The following is a 21,069-nucleotide window of genomic DNA, read 5'->3' on the forward strand; positions in this document are numbered from 1 at the left end:
CCCTTCTGCTGCATCTCCTGAATGCCCTTTGACCTTATTGGTGTGGCCTGAGTGTGTCCCTGGCACAGATGTCTTGAATGCAAGATTACAGTACCCACTGGATCTCTTCAGCACTTCTTACACCCTGAAATAAAACTGCTTTTCTGGTCAGTCCCATTTACAAACTGGACTGATCCCACTTGGAAACTGTCTGGGACTCTTGGGAAGGTCTTGGACCCTAAATTGTCTTATTCTGTGTATCAATTTTCACATCTTCTGATTTCTTTCTGTTCTGGCACTTCGGAGTGTGCAAAGAGTCACTGAACAAAATGGACACAACACTTCACAAAAAGAAGCCAGATTTCTAAAGGTATTTATAGACTTGGAATGTAAAATTTTTATTTTTTATTTTTGATAAAGTATTATCTTCAATTTTGATTTCTGTTCTACACAATAAACAATCTATAAGGTCCTTATTCTAAACTCTAAGTAACAACCTAGAAGAGATTTAAGGGGGGGGTCTAAACAGCAGTTTGGGTCTGGTTGAGGGCAGGGGGGTTCACAGTCTGTGCTGGGACTGGCTGAAATCTGGAGCAGAGAACTAGAGGAAAAGGAGTTGCCAGGATCACTCAGCAGCAGGGAGAGGTGTAAAGATCCCCAGCAATGGCTGAGGAACTGAGGATCTGCTGCCTGGAGTGAGACGAGGACGAGCTGCCTGGTTCCCCTGGGGTGGTGGGTGTGGGGCTCTGCAGGGAAGGGCCTTGCTGGAGCTGGGGATCCACGGTCAAGTAGAGCAGTGGAGTCTCCTCCTCTTCCGAGTCGTCCGTTTCCTCCTCTCTCAGCAATGCCCTCTGCAGAGAGCAGAGGCCCAGGCACATCCTCATCAGGTCTTGGTTCTCCTTCAGCAAAAGGATCAACTCCTCGGAGCAGCCCTGCCCCTGGCAGCAGGTCCCTTGTATGGCCGAGGCTGTGTGGCCCTTTCTCCTGGAAGACACAGGACAGGGAGTCAGATGAAAGGGGCTGAGGGGCCTCAGGGGGCTGAGCTCTCTGTGGCTGGGCTTGGCCTCTCCTGGAGAGACTCAGGCCTGGCTGGGCTGCCCCAGGCAGATGCTGCAGGGAGAACAGCTCAGGCCGCCTGGCTCTGGTGTCCCTGAGGCTCAGCCTGTGCCCGATTCCTGCGCAGGGGCTGAGCCCCACCTCTGCCTCGGGGCCTTGGGCAAAGGGCTGGCAAGGAAGAGGCCCAGGAGCCTCGGGGCCTGCCCAGCTTTCCTCCTCCCTGGGGGGCTGCTGGGGAAGGGAAAATGGGTGACCACTCCCGCTCAGTTCAAGAGCTCCCAGCAGTGACTTTGTTATGGGAAAAAGACAAGGCTTGCCTTAACTGGCCTTCCAGTGAATGCTGCTCCCTTGGTGTACTTGTATTTCTCAAGTCTACACCTCACCCATGGAAAAACTTCAGTCCTACTTACCAGTCTTAATATGGTAAAATAAATATCCCATCCCAGGATTTTTTTGTTCTGTTTTTGGGTAAGACTTACATCTACAGTCAAAGATTTTGTGATCAATTCTTTTATTACATGTTACCTTCATTGAATGCAGCATCACAGTTCAGTGGATGTAAGTTATAATCACTCACATCATGTCATAAAGCACTGTTTAGCAGGAAAAAAAGCTGTATTTTCATACCACATCTGTGCTGTCGGTGTTTGGAGGTGACCACTTTGCAGAGACTTGCCTTGATTCCTCCTTATTGCTGAACTTGACAAAATGTAATTCTAAAACTTTTGTTACATGATGAGAAAAGGATTTGAAATCTTTTTCAGCCTTCAAGACCATAAGGATACATCTGACATACACTGCAAATTATCTGAAAGCAATTATTCATTTTCCTGCTTCATTAATCCATGAGCAACGCAGGCCTGCCTGATCTAAGGCTGATGTTGCCATCTGCCAGTGATAATGTGTTGCCAAATAATTCAATTTGTAGATATTTCTGTGGGTTTTACCTTCCTAATGCAGGCTCATTTACCTTGAAAGATAAATTGTCATAATTTTTTATTCCCAGCTCTGTAGTAACAGTTATCAAAAACAGTTTGAGATCTCGTTTTTTTAAAACACTTCAAGTGCTGCAAAAAAACCCCAAACCTTTTCAACTAGAATATTAGTTGTTAAGTTAAAGAAAGGAGCAGATATGTTATTGGCATTGCACAAAGCCTCTGTCTTACCAAGATGCACCATGTGAGCTTCTAAATTTGCTGTGATAATCAAATGACCAGTGGGACTCATTAGGATAGTCCATGTTGGTTTGTGTATTGCCACATTTCCTGCCTGGAAAAAAATGGCTTTAATGGGTTTATTCTGCAAAGCTGTGCTGCAGATTTCTGTGAAATAATTCTGAGAAAAGAGTTTCCTTACACAGGCAGAGTTCTGTGTGTACACTCAGCCTGTTTAATGGCGTTGTTACACAGCACCGTGGCTGAGACCCTTGGAGGTTTTAACTACAAAATAACTACAAAATATGTTCTGTAAAGCACAGAACATAGACTGCTGTGCCTTCCCCTTCTACTGGGCTAACAGAGTCACACTTACAGGTGCCAGTGTTTAGATATGGAAGGGATAAATGTGAGAGCAATCCTCCCTGCAGCTCTTCAAGGGGACTGGAGCTGTTCTGGGAGAGCATTTCAAATGTGCTGGTTTGCTTATTATCCCAGCATAACATTTCTTCCAGAGGCATTGCACGTCAGCTGGTTAATGAAACACAGAGTGCCTGGGAGAGGTGACACATCCCTGTGATTACCCTGAGAGGTTTGGGCTCCCTGCCCCTGGAAGTGTCCAAGGCCAGGCTGGACGAGGCTTGAAGCAACCTGGGCTAGTGGAAGGTGTCCCTGCCCATGGCAGGGGGTGGGATGAGATGGGTTTTAAGGTCCCTTCCAACCCAAACCATGTGTGATTGCTAAGAATTTAAGCTGGTGCCTGAGCTCAGACCAATCCCGCTGCTTCTTTCCCAACACTCGGGACCTGGGCGGCCCCAGCCCAGGTTGGGTCCCCAACTCCTGGAAGGGCACCGAGCCCACGTACGGATTTCCAGAGCTCTGCTCGGGTGTTCTCTGGATACTTCCCTTAGAAAGCGCTGTTTCGATCGCGTCTTGTTCACTGAGCCTCTGGCGCAAAGGGTCTGTATTGCCCCCGGGGTGGGCACTCGCTTCCCTCCAGAAGCGCTGTTGAGGCACACCAAGGGAAACCCTCCGCCTGCGGGGAGACCCTCCGGCAGCCGCGGCGGCTCACCCGGCACACGGGAGGGGGCCCCGCGGCTGCGGGGAGGGCTCGGAGCGGAGCGGGCAGCGGGTAACGGGCCCTCAGGCGAGACGGGACTGCCGCCATCGCCGCCGCCATTTTGGGTGGCCCTCAGCGGCGCGGGCGCCGCCGCCATTGGCCACCAGTGCCCGTCACGTGACGGCGCCTCAGCGGCCGCGGAGCCACCGAGCGGGACCGAGAGCGAGTGAGGGGCTGGGACGGGACCCCCCCGGACGGAACGGGACCCCCGGGGCTGGGACGGGACCCCCGGGACGGGACCCCTGGGAACGGAACGGGACCCCCGGGGCTGGGACGGGACCCCGCGACAGAACGGGACCTCCGGACGGGACGGGGACCCCCAGGGCTGGGACGGGACCCCCGGGGACGGGACGCGGGCACCGGCGGGGCTGGGACAGGTGGCTTTTCCTGGGGTCCATACCCAGCCGCCCCCCACGCCTGGGCAGCCCCCACAGCCCCTCCCGGCTCCCGCGGGCCCGTAGCGGTGCAGGGGGCCCGGTGCACCCCGGGGTCCGTGTCCGGGGTCCCCGCCCGGCCCGTCTGACCCACCTCGTGTCTCCCCCACGGAGCAGGACCCCCAGAGTGGAGCTGGAGATGATCTCCCACATGGATCGTAAGGAGGAACTGTGGTTCTCCCACCTCTGCACCTTCCAAGTGAAGACCGAGATGGTTCTGAGCGACAGCTGTCCAGGTGAGGGGATGGTACAGTCATAGAATCGTTAAAGTTGGGAAAAGCTGTCTAAGGTCATCGAGTCCCACCATTAACCCAGCACTGCCAAGTCATCTGTGAACCTGGCAGTGAGAAAAACTTCTCCAGGATCCCCAAACCACACCAGAATGTGCAGGATTGGTGGTACCAGGATGGAACACAGTCTTCCCAGTACTGCTGCTGTTCCTGGCAGAGGCTGGGGCTGGATCCCAGAGAAGGCAGACAGGCAGTGCTGTGTCCATGGATGCTTTCACAGGCCCTGGCACTCTGTGGCTTCAGAAAGTCCTGAACTAGACACACCTAATCTCACAGCCCTGTCTGTAATTTCTTGCTATCTGAAGCTGTGTACGGTTTAGCATCAGTGACAGCTCTCAGGCAGCAGTTTCACAGCATATTCAGCTGCTTCGTGAGTCACTGCCTCCTTTGGTTTGCTTTGACACTGCCCTCTAGGAGCTCACTTGATGTCAGAGATTCCCACCCATGGGCCACTTGTGGTTTTATAGTCCTCTGCAATAGCCCTGTCAGCTGTGCCTTTTCACAACAGAATGGGCAGCTGAGTCATCTGTACAGAATCAGTACAGGAGTACAGATCCTTCATGTCATCCTCTGTATCTGCCTCAGCTCTGTTGGAATTTCTCTGAAAGGGGGGGATCCATCCCCTCCTTGCACACACTCAGGATGTGGGGTTTGATTGTTTTTCCCAAACAATCATTAGCATTTGATGAGCTGTTTTGTCTGCCTGGGAGCTGCAGTTTTCATCCATCTGCTCTAACTTCATGGTGCTATTCCTGAATAATACCAAGAACATCCTGGGCCCATTCTGATAAAAGTGCAAGGTATAGATGCTGTTCACCTCTGCAGTTCTTTGTGTTTACCTGCAGTGAATGTCCCCTGTCACCTGGCTGGTCATAAGGCTCTGACACAGTTTATAGTCAGCCTTTGTGTCCTACCCCTGAATAACAGAATTATCATCCGCCTTCTTTTCCCTTCATTCCCACCTTGTGAGGGTCATTCATCCCATGGCAAATCAGTTTCCTTACCGGTTTTGGTGAAGGATGAATGTCTTTGGGAACACCTTTGCACTCCAGATCTCCCTTTTGCTAAAATTGGTGACATCTCTGAAGAGCTCCAGGTGGCTTCTCCTGAGAAAGAGAGATCCAAGGGTACATTTAAGGTGATATTTAGGTTCTCTCTCAATGTTTACACTCACTCTGCTTACCTGGAGCTTTCCTTGTAGCTTATCCCTGGCAATCTTGGGCATATCAGAGGCCTGAGCATAACCTAAATTGGCCTGGGCTGACAAGGAGCCACACTCTTCCTTTTTCTCTTGCTTATTCATTTTTGCCAGTTCAGCCCTAATGCTTCCAGTGTGAATTCCTCTGGTGAGGTCCTGTGTTCACGATTTTGATGAAACCCTTTACAGGCAACAGCAACAGAACAACTTCCCAAGCTCCACTGTCTGCTCAGTAAGTCAGACCTACAGGTCAGGAGTTTCATGCTGGACTGACAGAAATGTCCTTATCCTGCCTTTGGATATCCCTCTTCTCTTCTCCTACAGATAGATGGAAGTGGATAGCAAAGTTCCAGTTTCTGTTCCTCTCAAGGAGTGATTTTAAGGGAAACTATGTGAGGGAAAAGTAGCATCAATGCCACACCAAACTGCCACAAAAGGCATCTCAGGAGCTCAAAGTGAAATCATTCTTACAGTGACTAGAAAGAGGAAGATCAAATATGTACTTGTATCATCTGGGTTGTAATTCTGGACTCTCCTTCCTTTCTTGGTTCAGCAGTGACTCTCCTGTTTCAAGGCAGGCATTTCCTCATCCCAGCTCTGCCAGAGCACTGGCAGTGCCCGTGGTCTGTCCATCAGCCCCACATGACTGGTATGTTACCAGTTCATTCCACAGGGGTTTTCAGAGATCCAGGAGGAGCCATTGAGTTTTTCCATGGGCAGATCTGGAGCTCTGTGTGTTTGCAGCTTCAGTCCTCAGCCTGTGCCATGTTTTGGGTCTATGTGTAGTCAACAGCAGGTCTGTACACGATGATCTGGAATCTCTTCCCTTGACTGACCTGTCCTAACCCTGGATGTGATGCCTCTCCTCAGAGATGCATGCTGCCATTTCTACATCCCATGTACATCCCTCTGACATCCACTGGCCCTTCCCTGGCAGCAGATGGGGCTGTGCCACACATCCTGTCTTGCCAGTTTAGCTCATGAGCCCTCAGTGAGTCTGCACAGAGCTCCACGGCCCCACTGACAGCAGAAGCCAGAGCACTGCTGGGATCTGTGCTTCTGGACCTGCTGGGATGCTCCTCAATCCATGTTAGAGGATTGAGGAACATCCTCTATCCTAGAGGATAGATGAGCAGCAGGCTGGAAGGAGGCAGTGCTCTGTGTAGATACCTGAGGAATTTGTGCAGCCCCTTGTCTGGAAAGGCTTTCAGGTGACCCTGAGTCTGTGCAGCACAGATTCATCCCACTTGTGTTTCTGCAAGACTTGATGGGAATCAGAGGGCAGGGATTTGTTCATTGCCTGTGTCCCAGGAGCTGTTTGTACTGTTCAGTTGGCATTGCTTCCCATGGACTTGCACTGCCTTCATCTTCTGTGTTTATATTGGATTTCCTCAGTGAATTATCTGGAGTTGCCCGCAGAGGATCTTCAATTCACCAACCACCTCCCACACCAGGTTTGCTTTGCACCCATGGAGCACAAAATTGCCTTTCTTCTGCTCTAAGACTGGCATCAGCCAGGCTCCAGGTGGTCTCCATGTCTCATCCCTTAGGGCCAATGTCTCCTTTAGGCATCTTTTCTCTCTCTGCAACACCAGCAGCACAGATGCTGCATCTGTTCTGCTCAGCAGGGCAGTTCTTTGTGGCCCTTCCATGACTCCCAGTTCAGCTTTTAATAATGTTTTCAGATATCTTGGAAGAGCAGCCATCTTTCCCATTCAAGCACTAAACTTTCACCTCTAATAAGCCAATAATTTCAGTGGATTCAGGTTCTGGCAGAGCACCCAGGGCCATCTATTTCTGTGAACACTCTTGAGAAATCCACTGTAGAGTTTGGAGGGAAATATCGAAACTTTTTATACCTAATCTGGTGAGTTTTTGGAATTTGGCCCCTTTCGATTTCCCCTGTCCAATGTTTCCTGTCCTGCCTGTGACTTCTCTCTGGATTCTCCTTTTTTTGCAGCTGAAGATGGGATTGTGAGCAAGAAAGAGGAGAATGCCCACCAAGGCATCCCTGGGCCAGCAGAGCCCGAGGCTTTACTCTCAGGACTCTCCAAGGAGAACAATTCCCAGAATCCAGCACAGGACCCAGTCATCCCACACAGGTCAGAAAGAGTTCAGAGACCTCTGGGGAAGAGGCAAAGCCGAGTGATGCTGCGTGGGAAGAGTCTCAGGAGGCCGACAGACATTACCCAGCAGAGAAATCCATCTGTGGGGAGACTGATGGTATGTGGGGACTGCGGGAAGGGCTTCCGGGTGAGCTCCAACCTCATCCAGCACCGGAGGATCCACACTGGAGAGAAACCCTTCGGCTGTGCCGAGTGCGGGGGCAGTTTCCGGCAACGCTCTCATCTCATCCAGCACCAGAGAACCCACACGGGGGAGAGGCCCTACGAGTGCTCCGACTGCGGGAAGACCTTCAGCGTGAGCTCCAAGCTGCTCCGCCACCAGGTGACCCACACCGGAGAGAAGCCCTACAGGTGTTCCGAGTGCGGGAAGAGCTTCTCCGGGAACGCCCAGCTCGTGCAGCACCGGCGGGTGCACACCGGGGAGAGGCCTTACGAGTGCGGCAGCTGCGGGAGGAGCTTCAGCGTGAGCTCGGCGCTGGCGCGGCACCGGCGCGTCCACACCGGGGAGAAGCCTTACGGCTGCTCCGAGTGCGGGAAGAGCTTCAGCCAGAGCTCCGAGCTCATGAAGCACCAGCGGGTCCACACCGGGGAGAAGCCGTACGGGTGCTCCGAGTGCGGGAAGAGCTTCACCGTGAGCTCCGCCCTCATCCAGCACCGGCGGTTCCACACGGGCGAGCGCCCGTACGGGTGCTCCGAGTGCGGGAAGAGCTTCACGGTGAGCTCGCACCTCATCCAGCACCGCCGCTTCCACACCGGGGAGCGCCCCTTCAGGTGCGTGGAGTGCGGGAAGAGCTTCCTGTGGAGGTCGGCGCTGCTGCGGCACCGGCGGGTGCACACCGGGGAGCGGCCGTACGCCTGTGCCGACTGCGGGGACAGCTTTCGGCAGAGCGCCCACCTCACCCAGCACCGCCGCACACACACCGGGGAGCGCCCCTTCGCCTGCGCCGACTGCGGCAGGGGCTTCGCCGTCAGCTCCGCGCTGCTGCGGCACCGCCGCACCCACGGGGCCGGGCAGCCCTAGGGCGGCGTGGGCAGCGGGGCTGATCGCTGCGAGCCCGGCGTCTCTGCTTCACTGACAGCCCTGCTCCTGGAGGGGGAAGGCAGCTTATTTTAGGAGAACAACCCCTAAAGGAGAGAGAGAAGAAAGGGAGAGGCAGTGCGAGCAGCTGGAGGTTTGGGGAGGAGCGTGGGCTCAGCAGGAGAAGGCGCTGGTGGTCGGAGGGGAAGCTCTTGGGAGAGAGAGGAAGTGGTTTGAAAAGGCTGGAATGTGCCTGGTGTATTTCAGAGGGAAGTAAATGACTCTCCTCTGTGCTCACGCGTTATGGACCATTAATAGTGAACCAAACGGACCATCTCAAACGCTCTTGATTTCTGTGTTCAGAGACACCGGGCTCCCCCCTCAGCCCACGGGCTGGGGCTGTAGCACAGAGAAGCCGCAGGCCTGGTGTCCTCAGCCGCCTTGCGAGGGCTGTCCGAGTGTGCCGCCGGCCCTGCAGGGGCCATGGGGCGGGAGCCGCGCTAGGTGTCGTTGCTGCCGCAGCCAATAAAGCCGCGGGTACCGAAACGCCGTCGCCGCCATCTTTCCTTCGCCGCCGCTCCTGCCCGCTGCGCATGCGCGACAGCCGACCTTCCGCGGGGGCGGGGCCTCGCGCGGCACCGTCCAGGTGAGGGGGCGGGGCCAGGGCCGCCGCGTGACTTCCCGGCCGCTCCCACCAATCGGCGGCGCCGTCCGTGCCGTCCGTGTGTCCTGATTGGCCGCGCCGTGACCCCCGTCATTAATAAATCCCGGCCGGCCGTGCGGGGTCTTTGTTTCGCGCCGCGGGCGGAGGGTGGAGGCGGCTCCGGTGAGTCTCCGTGGCAACGGGGGGGCTCCGGGCCCGGCTCCGCGGGGCTGGTCCCGCACCCTGCGGCGGCGAGGGGAGGACGCTGGGACGGCGGGCCCGGAGCTGTGGCGGCCGAGCTGTCCGCCGGGCGGGCCCGCATCTGTCAGCCCTCCCGGATCCCTGCCCTGTGTCCCCGCTCCGGGACACGGCGGCCTCAGAGCCCCGCGGTGACTCTGCGTGGAGGCTCGTTACGGGTGCCCGGGGCTTCGGGTCGGGAGCCGTGCGAGGGGGCACTTGGCTCTCCTTGATCCCGCTGAGCTCAGAGAAGAGCTTGGAGGGCGAAGGCCTCCGAGGCCTCTCGCTATCCCTGCCTTCCCGTTGTTAGGTGAAACAACTGTCCTGTTCGAGGCTCAGCACTTACACCCAGCAGTGCGTTACACCCTGAGTGCCAGTCACTGGCCCCGCTCGGCACGTCCCAGGCACAGCTGTCAGCGTGCTGGGACAGGCAGGGCGAGCACTGGCTCTCCCCAGAGCAAGAGCTCTCTGATATAGTCATGTGTGTCTTTCTTATCCCAGATCCAGCCTTGACTGACTTGTCCCTTGGCTGTTCTCATAGCCAAGGTGAGAAAATAGGTTTCTAATGTGCTGCCTGTCACAAAGGCCACCACCAAAGGACAGAGCTCTGAAGGTCTGTGAGCTTGCCAGGAGCTTCCCTCGGTCAGGTTGCTGAGGTGTTGGGCTGCAGCTCTGGGGGACAGAAGTAGCATTTGTGTGGGCACTGCTAGAAGTGTCTTAGGCTTGAATTATTGCCTAAATTTTGGCTGTGTCCCGATGAAGCCTTAAACCTACCTGGGATCAGGTAATGTAGTAATTTATTCTGTGAGGCTCCATTTCCAGCAGCAGCCGGTGCCAAATTCCTCCCCAGAGGGAGGAGGAGACACAAGGCTCTCCTGTTGGGATTGCCAGGTAACCTCTGAGATGATCCCAGCCCCTAGAGTGGAGTTCTGGGGTTTGTCTCCAGCACAGTGATGCTCAGGTAGGTCCAGCCACGCTCTGAGCTCTCTGTATGGGGAAATGCCTTGAAATTGCATGGAGGTCAAACAGCAAAGGTGAACTCTGTACTGCCTGGGTGTTCCTGAGCTATCTAACTTCTCCCAGGGTGCCCAAGCAACTCTGGGGCTTCAGTCCTGCTTCCTGCAGCAGTGGTGTCTGCTTCCTTCAAAAGGCACAGGATTATTGGGATTAAGTGTCTTCCTACCCCAGAAGAGCAGCTGTGCATCTGGGGTGTGAGGCTTGCTGGGGAGATGTGCGTGGGGGCAAAGTAATTGCTGGCTGGATGAGGTGGGATCTTTTCTCAGAGGGTTTGAACGCTGTCATTGGGAAGGAAATGTTTAGAATGCTGAAGTGTCCTGTACCAAACCTCCTCCCCACTCTCCAGCCCTGCTGTCCCAGCTCATGGCTTTGATTTGAGTTGGATTTCTCCCAGGCAGGCTGCTGTCCGGGCACTGCGAAGATATGTGTTTACCCTGAACATCAGCCAGGTCCTGGATGAGCTGAGCTCCTGCAGCAAATGGAATGACATTCCAGCCTCTGCAGAGGAGGTGGGCAGCTGCCTGAACCTCCTCCTTGGCATGTGGGACACATCCTCCTTTCCAGAGGAGCAGAGCACCCTGAGAAACCAGGGCCGTGACCAGGGACTGGAGTTGCCAGTTTTTGAGTAAAAGCAACAATGTGTGGTGATAAGAGACAAAATTATTCCGACTTTCCTTCCTCCCAGTTCTTGTGCAGTAGCCCAGCAGTGGAAAGGATGGGGCTGGTTTGTGCTGACATGTCTCTTGAATTCATGGCTCACTGGGGAGGTGTCTGTACTAGAAACTGTATCGGAAAAATCTGAGCTTCCATATTTCCTGCACGTGTTCTGCCCTTGCCTCAGGCTACAGGGACTGCTGTCATCACTGACTGCCCTATTGCCATGGAGAGGAACGTGTCACACTGAGCCTCTGCTGCACAGTTGCAGACACAAGTCCCAGAGTGCATCAAAGACCTTAAATGCCTGTTTGTGTGCTGAACCCTGCTCCCGTCAGCAGACAGTGCTCCTGGGGCAGCCATTCCCCGTTCTCATTAGCTGTGCTGCTGCAACACTGGTAACAGGGTTGGGTAAAGGCTTCTGAGACCCTCCCAGCTCCCCCTGTGTGCTGTGGGAGAGGAGACTCTGAGGAGTGAGCAGAGGTGTCTTGTACAACAATGATCTCAGGGCCATGTGCATGTGGCCATTGGGAGCCTTGAGCCACTGCTGCTGTTAACCATGATTTTCTGAGCCTGATGTGGTGTGTTCCTTTAGGCTGGATTTGGTGTCAGCCTTCAGGCCTCTCCCAAGGGATGAGTGGTGCTGAAGTGCTCTGTAGCTCTGCTCTCACCTGCTGCTTTGTACCAGGGGCTGTTGCAGGCGTGTGGGGACAGCACACCCTACTTCCAGGCCTCTGGCTTTCTGGGACTGTAAGATAAGCTGGAACTCGTTTGTCCAGTTTCATTTTGGAATCTGCATCTCTTGAGAAGGTCTGGCCTGCCATAAGCCGAGCAGGAGAGATGATCTGCACTGGCAGAGGTGAGTAGGCTGTGCCCCCTGTGCCCATGACAGGCTTCTGGCTGAGCTCAGGTGGGTGATTTGCCTCTGCTTTGGTTTCCCTTCCCCACAGTGGGCATCTCCCAATGTTTGAAGGTGGAGCTGTGTGAGGGGCGAAGATGAGTCCAGGGTGCTGAGCTGGTGTGAGCACGTGTGCTGTCTAGGGAGTGATCACATGGACAGTACAGCACCTGAAGGTGGTTTCCTCACCTATCTTGAGCCCATGTGCTGGTGTTCCCACCTTCCCCATCCTGGGGTGGGGAGACTTCACCCTGCCAGGTCCTGCAGGATGCAGCCCCCTGAGGGGGCTGGAGGACGAGGATGGCTCTCTTAGAACGAGGCTTTCCAAAGAGCCAGCAGCAGCTTAGCCCCTTGCTCCTCTGCCAAGGCTGCCTCTAAGGTGGTGGTGCTGCTCTGCACAAAGCTGATTACAGGCCCACTTTGTAAATGAGGTGCCTGGATTTCTGTGCTCAGCCAGAGTAAGTGATACCTGCCTGGTACGGGCTCTCCAGGCTGGTTTTGTGTCGAGCCTGGGGGTTTCCTCCTTGTTTACCCCAACTGCATGTGGGGGGGAGTAGTCACGAGGTGTGATGTGCTGGTCCAATGAGTGAGCCTTTGTTCCTGCTTCTGGGTAAGTCTTGTGCATCCTGGTACGTCCAAGGAGATTCTGTTTCCTTTTGCAAAAGAGGAGGGGAAACCCAGCTGCTTGTGGGGTTTGAAGTAAACCCTGGCAGGGAGGAGAGGAGGCTGTGAGTGGGAGCAGGAGCAGTGAAATCTGCCCTTGCTTTGGAAGTTCCTATATTCTGTTGCAGGGAATGTTCTTGTTTCCCCTATGAGCTGCCTGACTTCAGAGCTCAGCTGGCCTAATTCCCCACTGCTTTCTTCCAGGGAAGCTCTGTACTGCTGTGGAAATGGAGTTCGTTCTTCTTCCTGAGTGAAGGGGAGGTGCTTCCCTTTCCTGTGACTCTGCTCTGAGCAGCACATTGGGTGAAATATTTGGTGGCACCAGGGGAGAGCTGCTTGCTCACGATTTTAGTGCAGGTTCCCAGCTCGGAGCTCTCACCTTCAGCCAGGAGCCACCCTGAAGTGGGAAACCAAATGCAGGCTGCTTGGTGTGTTGTAGGTCTCTGAGGTTGATATTTAGTGAGCTGGGTGTTGGTGTTGAGGCTCTCCTGGGGTGGCTGAACTGAACAAACAAATGTGCTTCCTTGGAAGCGCCTGGTGTTCGGTGGAAATGGCCGGCGGCTGTTCCTCACCCCCTGCCTGGGGGGCAGCCCAGAGGCTCCTTGCTAGACAACATTTCACACCCATCCCTTTGCTAAAGCAGCTTCCCCCAAAAGCCCCTCCCTGATTTTGCCTTTCAGACTGATCCCCAGCACTGCCCAGCGATGCCATCGGCCATGGAGGGCCCGGAGGGGGTAGAAGACGGGGATGTCTCGCGCTACGAGGAAACAGAAGACAACAATGTCAGGTGAGTCCTGTCCCACACTATGGCACAGACACAGACCTGGGCAAGGCAGGAGACCTGCCAGGTCAAGGAGTGATCCTTCTCCTCATCTGAAGGAAGTGAGAGACACTAGTAGATGGCTAATCAACTACATGTGCTGTAAAATCTGTTTAATCAAACTACTGGAAGGGACGGGAAGGAGCAATCTGGCAGGGCTGACAACACAGTTATTTTTTTAGCTGCCACTATCAAACTGACATTTCACAAACACTTTGACCATTTGGTGGTTGTGTTTCTGCCTTCCTGGCCAAGGGAGCCAGTTTTCCATGGCTCACTGGGCAGGCTCATGTTATAGCAGCTTCTTGTTTTGAAAGGTGACTCTAGAGGTGAACTCCACTCTGGACAGCTGCCTTTCTTGCTTTGCAGAATACCTGCAGGTCCAGGCAAGAACATTTTTTAGGAGGTTAGTTCCAAAACCAAATTCACAAACGTGCTCTAAAACCCAAGGCTTCAGACCTGGAAAATGGGAAGGGAGAATAGGGCACTTCCCAGAAGACCTAGATAGGCTTGTTGACTTCTTTGACTTGACAGGCTCAGCCTCATGAGAAGTTAATGTTTCCTGGTTCTCCTGGCACACTCAGTGGGTCTGGGGTGTCCAAAGTCTCTCTTCCAGCTAACAGGAACGTGCTACCTGTAGCAAACTAGTGATAAAAACCACAAGGTGCACTTTGGCATGATTTGAGTGAGTGTAGTGTTGATACTGTACCACCCTCCAGGTAAGTGCAGTGGCTGTAACTACAAATCATAGATTTTAATGAGGTTTTTTTGTTTTAGAAAGACACCATGTGGAAACCTGCAAAACCAGTGTAATTCAGGAGAAATAAACTTTTTAAGGGTATTCTTGCCCTGCTTCTTCCTGCTGGTGCCAGTTCAACCTGGGGAGTGGCCTGAGGGTCCCACCTTGTACCTTCTCCAGTCTGGGCCTGGGATGTTAGGGATTGAAGGGGACAAACTCATAGCTGTGTGTGGATGTGGGGTAAAAGGAGCTCTCCCTGTCCCCTGCAGCCCCACGGACCTGTCAGAGCTGCTGAAGGAGGGCACGAAGGAATCCCACGACCGTGCTGAGAACACCCAGTTTGTCAAGGACTTCCTGAAAGGACGGATCAAGAAGGAGCTCTTCAAGGTGGGTGTTGCTCTGCTCCTGATCTCTTTGATGTGATGCAGACTTGGAGGCAGAGCCCCACAGCCCTGGGGGGTGTTATGGGGGTAGACAGAGCAGAGCCTCTGCTCCTTCAGGCAATATTTGCCTAGTATGAGCTCTCCAGGTGGGTTTTGTGTTGAGCCTGGGGGGTTTGCTCCTTGTTTACCCCAATTCCAAGCAGGGGGGAGCAGTCCTGAGGTGTAATGTGCTGATCCAGGGACTGGCTTCTCAGGTGAGCTGTACTTTGTCCATAGCTGGCCACAGTGGCCCTGCACTTCACCTACTGTGCCCTGGAGGAGGAGATGGATCGCAACAAGGACAACCCGGTCTTTGCTCCTCTCTATTTCCCCATGGAGCTTCACCGGAGGGAAGCGCTGGCTAAAGACCTTAAATATTTCTATGGAGAAGACTGGAAAGAGAAGATCCAGTGTTCAGAGGCAACTCAGCAGTATGTGGACAGAATCCATCATGTGGGACAGCACGAGCCAGAGCTGCTGGTGGCTCACGCTTACACCCGCTACATGGGGGACCTCTCAGGGGGCCAGGTGCTGAAGAAGGTGGCCCAGAGGGCCCTAAAGTTGCCCAGTACTGAGGAAGGGATCCAGTTCTACGTGTTTGAGAACGTTTCCAATGCACAGCAGTTCAAGCAGCTTTACAGAGCAAGGATGAATGCTCTGGACTTGGACAAGAACACCAAGGAAAGGATCGTGGAAGAGGCCAACAGAGCCTTCAGATTTAACATGCAGGTACTAAACAAATCTCTTGAGCTCCTGTGTGTGCAGGTGCTGCTGCTTTTGGGTCTGATCCAGGTCAATTCAGTCAGACTGCTCACCCAGGCAGTGGTTTGGGGCTGAGACCACCATAGCCCCTCTGTCTTTTGGGGTTGCAATTATACTCTAAATAGCTTCTCCATTAGCTTCTGGAACTGGTGTTGGGCAGGAATTCCTCCCATGCTCCAACACTACAGCTAGGCCTTTGACTGGGGCAAAATTAATATGACTTCAAGATTCCTGTGGGCTGTGTGGCTCTGAAGCAGTGGGGGGAACAGAGCTGTTACTCTGAGACAGCCTCAAACAGTTTGAGTGTGTTGCACCGCCCTGGTGACAGTCATCTCCTATCTCAGGTCTGACATGCTGCCCTATGGCCAAAAATGTCTGAAGCCTCTTGTTCCTCCCATAGCATTTGCCTTTCATCAAACCTGACTGAGCTGCCACTTACCCCAGGGGGATGAACACAGATTTAGCTACTGGATGGGAGCTTTAATCTGTGCTTGTAGCTGGTTGGTGTGGTTTAAATCGGTCAAGAATGTGTTGGGATGTGGTTGGCTCCTTCACCAGGATCTTATGGAATCCTCTGGCAACAGAGCTGGAGGGGCTGGCTGGCCCTGATGGTGTGCAGTTGGCTCACACTGCAGCAGGATGGGAGGGGAGCAGCAGGGTGGTCCTGCCTTCTCCTGGCTCTGACTGGATGCTTTTGGGATGGGCTGTTCCTTCCTGGAGCTGTAACACGTGCCAGGTGCCACCACAGGTTTGCAGCGAGGTGCTCCCAAAGGATTCCGGGGGGAGGGAGGCAGGAGTGGTGCTTGCCTGTTCTCCAGATGATTCCAGGGCTCTGGATGAGCTGTGCCTGCCTCACGTGCTCGCTGTGGCCACTTGCAGGTGTTTGAAGAGCTGGACAAGATCGGCAGGTCGCTGCCAGAAGAAGCCCAGGACGGAGGGTTTCCAGTGCACGACGGAAAAGGAGACATCCGCAAATGCCCCTACTACGCAGACAAACTGGGTAGGTGGGGGCAGGGAGAGCTGCCACACGTGTGGCACGAGCCTGGCAGCACTAACAGCGCTTTCTGTGTCCTGGCAGGCGCGGCAGGGCCCGGCTGCCCCTTCCACGCCGCGGTGGGTCTGGCCAGGCAGCCCCTGGTGCAGCTGGTGCTGGCAGCCTGCGTGGCAGTGGCAGCAGGAGCTGCAGCCTGGTACATCCTGTGACTGGCACGGCATGGGGGCAAGGAGAGAGACATGCCCTGTCCGTTTTCAGACCCTTCCCTTGCTGGTGGTGAGTTGGCTGCAGAGTTGGAGTGAGGAAGTAAACAGGAATTCTGTGGGACTGTCCAAGCCTCCTTGCACACCGCTGTAATATGATGTCTGTAGCTGACTAGTGCCCAGGACTGGTCGGTGTGAGGGGGTGAGGATTCCATTGCAGCACTGCCCTGCCCTGCCCAGGCTGGGGCAGCTTTTAAGGCTAAAGATGTCCTGTCCTGTCCTGGCAAAGGCTTCACGTGCTTGGCTTTTCATCTCCATCCCCAGAGCAGTGTCCGGCGGGGGTTTCCTGCCCTGGGCTGCATCCCCAGAATGTGTCATCAGCCTCTTCAGCAAAGAGCACTTGCTTTCCCACCCTGAGAAGCTGAGGCTGTGCTGTGGGGCTGTTACCTCAAAGGAGTGTCCTGTTGGGTGTGCTGTCCCAAGGCCCCGGTCCGACTCCTGTTGGAGGGAGCACCCTGGGGATGGGGGCAGGACTGTGAGGGGGTATGGAGGTGACAGATGTGTACTGTGCAACTTTGGGGTTGAGGGTTGGTTGTTGGTTATTTTTCCTGAAGCCTTGACTGAAATAAAAAGTTGCAATGCTATAGCTGGGGAAAGCTGGATGCAAGTTACTGGGAGAACAGGAGAGGCTGGGGAGGGGATTAAGGGGAAGATGGGAGCACTGTTGTACTTGTCTTTGACTCAGGCAGTCCCTGAGAAACTCCTGCTCTTGCACCCCACTGTCCCTGCTGCCTCCCCTGGGGTTTCCCCCAGTTCCTGGTGAGGGGGTTCCTGGTGGGGTAGGGAAGCTGCTGCTCTTCTTCCTCGTCCTCAGCTCCCCTGCAGGAGATCTGCTCTGGATTTTGATCAGGAGAGAAGAAAAGATGTACACGAGTTCAGGGTCTGTTATTTATTTACATAAAAACACTGACTAGTGCCACAGTTCCACCCCTGGGCAAACAGCAGCTGCCTGTGCAGGCTGGGCCGTGTTTGCAGACCTGGGTACCAAGAGACCCGCCCCTACACTGCTCGGGGGGCTGCAGGGGCAGGGCAGGAGCAGCCCCCAGAGGCTGACCACGGCTCCCAGCTCCTCTTGCCCGTGCCTGTGAGGGTGCTGCTGGCAGCTCCTGTCGCTGCCTGCTTGCCCCCTTCCTTCTGCCCCACTGAAGTGAGCTAAAAATACCCCCTACACCCACATGCAAGGAGGACCCCGCAGGGCAGTGCGGGGTGGGGCCCGCAGACCCCGCCGGGCTCAGGGCGGGGCTCCGGAGCTGCGGCCTGGTAACAAACTCCTCTACTCTACGTGCCGGGCAGGCAGCGACATGCCGGGCGTGGTTTTGGCTATCGGGGCTGCCGGGGGCTGTCCCTGCCCCGGAGCCGGCGGGGCTGGGAGGGGGCACATGCAGCTGGAGCGGCCACGGGGACAGGACGGAGGTGCTGATCAAGGGTGCAGTGCTTCTGCCGGTCCCCTCTCCGTGCTCAAAGGCAGCTCTGCCTCTCCTTGGGAAGGGGCTTTGCCGACGGGCTGGAGGGGGCCGAGGACCACCCTGAAACCCAGTGTGTGGCACTACCCTCTGAGCCCCTTCCTGAAAGTGCCACCAGGGCTGTGCTGTGTCCCCTGAGTGTGCCGTGGGCTGCTCAGGTCCCCCCCTTCCCTCCTGGGCTCCCTGTGGCTGCAGCACATCCCAGCAGCCAGGCACCCCCTGTGCTGTGGGACGGGGGTGAGCCCCTCCAGCACTGGGGTTACTCCAGGGGAGAGGGGCCTCGCTCCCACCCCAGAGCATAATGGGGTGCAGAGCAATGCCCCCACTCCTGCAGGGCACCCCCCACAGCATCTGGGGCCTGGGCCCACCTCCCCTGTGCGCCAGCATCGCCCATCCAACTGTTCCCAGTGAGGACCAGAGCTCGGGGCAGGTGGTGGCAGCTCTGAGCGGGAGGGAGCCGGGGATAACACACACACACCACCGGCAGGAAGCGAAGGAGGGATGCACACGCGGAGACTCGGATGGCAGCGGGAAGGGGCCGGTGTCATTCCAGTGGCTCCCAGGGTGCTGTTAGCACATGCGCTTGTACGTGTAGATATAGGCCTTGCAGTTGGGACACGTGTGGGTCACATCCTTGAAGTCATCGAACAGGCAGGGGATCAGGCAGCAGCAGAGATCACACCTGGAGCACAAGAAGAGAAGAGGCAGAGAGTGGTGAGCTCAGGCAGCCCCTGGACACTGGGGGCACAGGCAAAAGACATGAGTATGTGTAAGGGCTGTCGCCCCCAGAACCTCTTTGCTGCCCCAGTTCCACGTTGAGACCCCAGCCCTGCCCAGCAGCTCAGCCAAGGCCCCAAGCACTGGGGCTACCAGGACCAGGGCCGAGCGCCCACCGTGAGGCCCCAGCTCGCCCTGCAGCACCTACCCCACGAAGCAGCAGAAGAAGCCAAGGAGGAAGCTCATGAGCCCAATCTCGTAGGAGATCTTGGTGGTGATGGCTTGCTGGCAGTGGGGACACACCGTCTGCACAGGGGCCCCCTGGAAGATCTCTCCCTGCAGCACCGTCACTGTGGTGGCAGCTCCCGGTGGGACGAGCACCGTCGCCGTGTGGCCGCCAGGAGAGGGGTAGTGGCCCGGGGCAGGGTAGTAGCCCATGGGGGGGTGAGGGCCTGGGGGTGGGTAGAATCCTGCTGTGAATGAGAAACATGCACAGGTGAGCATCTTTATACGTGGCAGATCCTCACTGGGGAGGTCCCCATCCTGCTGCCGCAGCACCACTGGGGGTACAGACTTGGGGCCGACCCTGCTGCAGGCACTGTGCCCCCCACCCCATCCCCAGGAGCCTCGCTGCAAGCCCCAAATGGCACCTCCAGCTCCTCCTTGTGTCCCCCCATTCCCCAAGGCACCAGGAGCCACGTGCTGCGACCCATCCCCAGCCCCTCCCAGGACTCACCTGGCGGCACGTAGGGCCCAGAGCCATCCGTGGGCATGTGGGGGGGCACGAACCCCGGCTGCGAGGGCGGCTCATACGGGGGAGGCCCAAACTCAGGAGGGGGGATGGGAACCCCCTGGGGTTGTCCCACGACTGGGGTGACACCCTCTGAAAGGAAACACAGAGTCAGCAGCCAGGGAGGCAGCAGAGCTGATGGGGAGGTGGTGGCTTGGCTGTGTGGTCAGAGGGTTGGTCCCAGCAGGGAAGGGGGACACATGAGGTGGGGGGCACCGCCTTCAGCCTCATCCTCTGGGCCACATGAAGCCCAAATTCACCCCACCTCACCCACAGCAGTGAGCAGAGCCACGCTTTGAGCTGGGAGTGCTTCCTGCTCTTGTTGCTGCCCCCGTGACCTCTCCTGCCTTGGGTGACATGGGGATAGATGGAGCCGGGCATTGCACCACCCTCCCCAGCACACTGTGCATGGCAGGGCAGAGCCGCCAGCAAAAGCCACGGCCAGGGCACTCCCAGGGAATCCACACTTTGCTCCTGTCTGCTGGACAATGTCAGCACAACACCCCCAAGCAGGCAGGACCACCCCCCGGTACCTGGTGCAGAGGGGGGGCCGTGCTTCTCCTCTATCAGCGGTGCCGAGGGGCCCCCCGGGTAGGGTGGCGGTGGGTCGTTGGACATGGCTCAGGGTGGCCCTGCAGGGACAGAAACCTTTAGAAAACACCAGCCTTTGGTGCCACAGGCACCTGCCCGGAGCTGCACAGCACTTGGGGAAGGAGGTGACAACAGAAGGGGACAGGGCTGGTGCCACCACTGCATTCGCCTCAGCACCCACCCTGGGCAGAACCAGGGGTGCAGCCCCAAAGCTGGACAGGCTGTGACCAGGCAGCAAATCCAAGGTGTAACCCCTTCCTGCTGGCTCTGCAGAGTTTCCCTGCATGGCCCACACCTGATGAACTGCAGCTCATCAGGGCACCTCTGGGCTGTGTGGCCACAGTCCAGGGCAGTGCTGGGCTGGAACCTGCTCTGCCAAGTGCCTTGGCTGTGGTGTTGGGGTACCAAAGGTGGGGAAGAGCTGCCAACACTGCCCACAGCCCCCCAACTCCACCCACAGTGACACACAACGCTGTGCCCCGAGGGTGGCAGGACCCCTGAGCCTGAAGTGCAAACACCAAAGCAGAGGCTGCAAACTCGCAGAGCAGCTCTAAGTAAATCTGTAAATAAATCCAGTGAGCTAAGGTAAGACCAGCTTCAACAGCTGGAGCCACTGTTTTACATGGGGTACTATTTACCTGTCCTCTCCCTCGCAGTGAGAGCTCAGAGGCCTCGACAGAGCTGAGAGAAGCAATTCCTCTGAGTGGTGTAGTTTGGGAGCCGGCTTCTCCCACCAAACCTGTGCAAAAGGAGGGAAGGAGTTACAGAGATGGAGAGGAGTCACGGCTGCAGTGCTGCCCTGGCCACCACACCAAACCCCCTCCTTGTCCCCGGTGCAGGTACCTCCCCACGTGCTCCCTCGATGGCAGGTACGAGGCTCTGTGTCCTCAGCACGTGGCAAAGCCCCTCCAACACACTGTGAGATCCAAGGAAGAGCAACAACATCAAGAAACCCGATTTCCCTGTTTTCTCTGGCTCAGTTATAACGTGAGTAAATTGGGAAATACAAATGAGAGGCTGC

The 21,069-nt window shown here is 55.9% G+C and overlaps 4 protein-coding genes across 9 annotated transcripts; 2 read left to right on the forward strand and 2 right to left on the reverse strand.

The window, feature by feature from the left end:
• Positions 1–484: 484 nt before the first annotated feature.
• LOC113967864 lies at positions 485–3,500 on the reverse strand. Of its 2 annotated transcripts, none has more exons than XM_027683856.1 (3): positions 3,055–3,500; positions 2,202–2,304; positions 485–963 (listed from the first exon to the last, which is right to left on the reverse strand). In XM_027683856.1, exons 1-3 carry the CDS (start codon positions 3,404–3,406, stop codon positions 609–611), a joined length of 810 nt encoding a protein of 269 aa, XP_027539657.1. In that variant the 5' UTR covers positions 3,407–3,500; the 3' UTR covers positions 485–608. The 2 variants fall into 2 exon arrangements, with proteins under 2 accessions (XP_027539657.1, XP_027539658.1); XM_027683857.1 differs by having other exon boundaries at positions 3,262–3,499.
• LOC113967862 (zinc finger protein 501-like) lies at positions 3,385–13,241 on the forward strand. 4 transcript variants are annotated; one of them, XM_027683854.1, is made up of 4 exons: positions 3,411–3,511; positions 3,861–3,979; positions 7,192–8,128; positions 13,168–13,241. In XM_027683854.1, exons 2-4 carry the CDS (start codon positions 3,883–3,885, stop codon positions 13,223–13,225), a joined length of 1,092 nt encoding a protein of 363 aa, XP_027539655.1. In that variant the 5' UTR covers positions 3,411–3,511; positions 3,861–3,882; the 3' UTR covers positions 13,226–13,241. The 4 variants fall into 4 exon arrangements, with proteins under 4 accessions (XP_027539654.1, XP_027539652.1, XP_027539655.1 ...); XM_027683853.1 differs by lacking the exon at positions 13,168–13,241 and having other exon boundaries at positions 3,385–3,475; positions 7,192–8,921; XM_027683851.1 differs by lacking the exon at positions 13,168–13,241 and having other exon boundaries at positions 3,397–3,511; positions 7,192–8,921.
• On the forward strand, positions 9,104–17,073 carry HMOX2 (heme oxygenase 2). Its single transcript, XM_027683855.1, has 6 exons — positions 9,104–9,201; positions 13,168–13,274; positions 14,316–14,433; positions 14,706–15,197; positions 16,110–16,230; positions 16,309–17,073. The coding sequence occupies exons 2-6, from the start codon at positions 13,192–13,194 to the stop codon at positions 16,431–16,433; spliced, it is 939 nt and encodes a 312-aa protein (XP_027539656.1). The 5' UTR covers positions 9,104–9,201; positions 13,168–13,191; the 3' UTR covers positions 16,434–17,073.
• Positions 17,074–17,361: 288 nt separating this feature from the next.
• CDIP1 (cell death inducing p53 target 1) lies at positions 17,362–20,788 on the reverse strand. 2 transcript variants are annotated; one of them, XM_027683859.1, is made up of 5 exons: positions 20,687–20,788; positions 19,991–20,089; positions 19,404–19,550; positions 18,876–19,137; positions 17,362–18,632 (listed from the first exon to the last, which is right to left on the reverse strand). In XM_027683859.1, the coding sequence occupies exons 2-5, from the start codon at positions 20,073–20,075 to the stop codon at positions 18,521–18,523; spliced, it is 606 nt and encodes a 201-aa protein (XP_027539660.1). In that variant the 5' UTR covers positions 20,076–20,089; positions 20,687–20,788; the 3' UTR covers positions 17,362–18,520. The 2 variants fall into 2 exon arrangements, with proteins under 2 accessions (XP_027539660.1, XP_027539659.1); XM_027683858.1 differs by having other exon boundaries at positions 18,876–19,140.
• Between the last annotated feature and the right edge of the window lie 281 nt (positions 20,789–21,069).

Source organism: Neopelma chrysocephalum, unplaced genomic scaffold, assembly GCF_003984885.1.
Source record: "Neopelma chrysocephalum unplaced genomic scaffold, ASM398488v2 Primary Assembly neopelma1_65, whole genome shotgun sequence".
NCBI lineage: Eukaryota > Metazoa > Chordata > Aves > Passeriformes > Pipridae > Neopelma > Neopelma chrysocephalum.

Bases quoted from the DNA above. Each gene is read 5' to 3' on its own strand.
- LOC113967862 (XM_027683853.1), top strand. From the start codon at position 3,883: ATGATCTCCCACATGGATCGTAAGGAGGAACTGTGGTTCTCCCACCTC. The intron at 3,980-7,191 runs GTGAGGGGATGG...CTTTTTTTGCAG, and splicing joins TCTGAGCGACAGCTGTCCAG to CTGAAGATGGGATTGTGAGC.
- CDIP1 (XM_027683858.1), bottom strand. From the start codon at position 20,075: ATGTCCAACGACCCACCGCCACCCTACCCGGGGGGCCCCTCGGCACCG. The intron at 19,141-19,403 runs GTGAGTCCTGGG...TCTCATTCACAG, and splicing joins TGGGCCCTACGTGCCGCCAG to CAGGATTCTACCCACCCCCA. The intron at 18,633-18,875 runs GTAGGTGCTGCA...CTTGTGCTCCAG, and splicing joins TTCTTCTGCTGCTTCGTGGG to GTGTGATCTCTGCTGCTGCC.
- LOC113967864 (XM_027683856.1), bottom strand. From the start codon at position 3,406: ATGGCGGCGGCGCCCGCGCCGCTGAGGGCCACCCAAAATGGCGGCGGC. The intron at 2,305-3,054 runs GTACGTGGGCTC...ATTTTTTTCCAG, and splicing joins GAGCAGAGCTCTGGAAATCC to GCAGGAAATGTGGCAATACA. The intron at 964-2,201 runs GTAAGACAGAGG...TGTGTCTTCCAG, and splicing joins AGCTCACATGGTGCATCTTG to GAGAAAGGGCCACACAGCCT.
- HMOX2 (XM_027683855.1), top strand. From the start codon at position 13,192: ATGCCATCGGCCATGGAGGGCCCGGAGGGGGTAGAAGACGGGGATGTC. The intron at 13,275-14,315 runs GTGAGTCCTGTC...TGTCCCCTGCAG, and splicing joins ACAGAAGACAACAATGTCAG to CCCCACGGACCTGTCAGAGC. The intron at 14,434-14,705 runs GTGGGTGTTGCT...CTTTGTCCATAG, and splicing joins TCAAGAAGGAGCTCTTCAAG to CTGGCCACAGTGGCCCTGCA.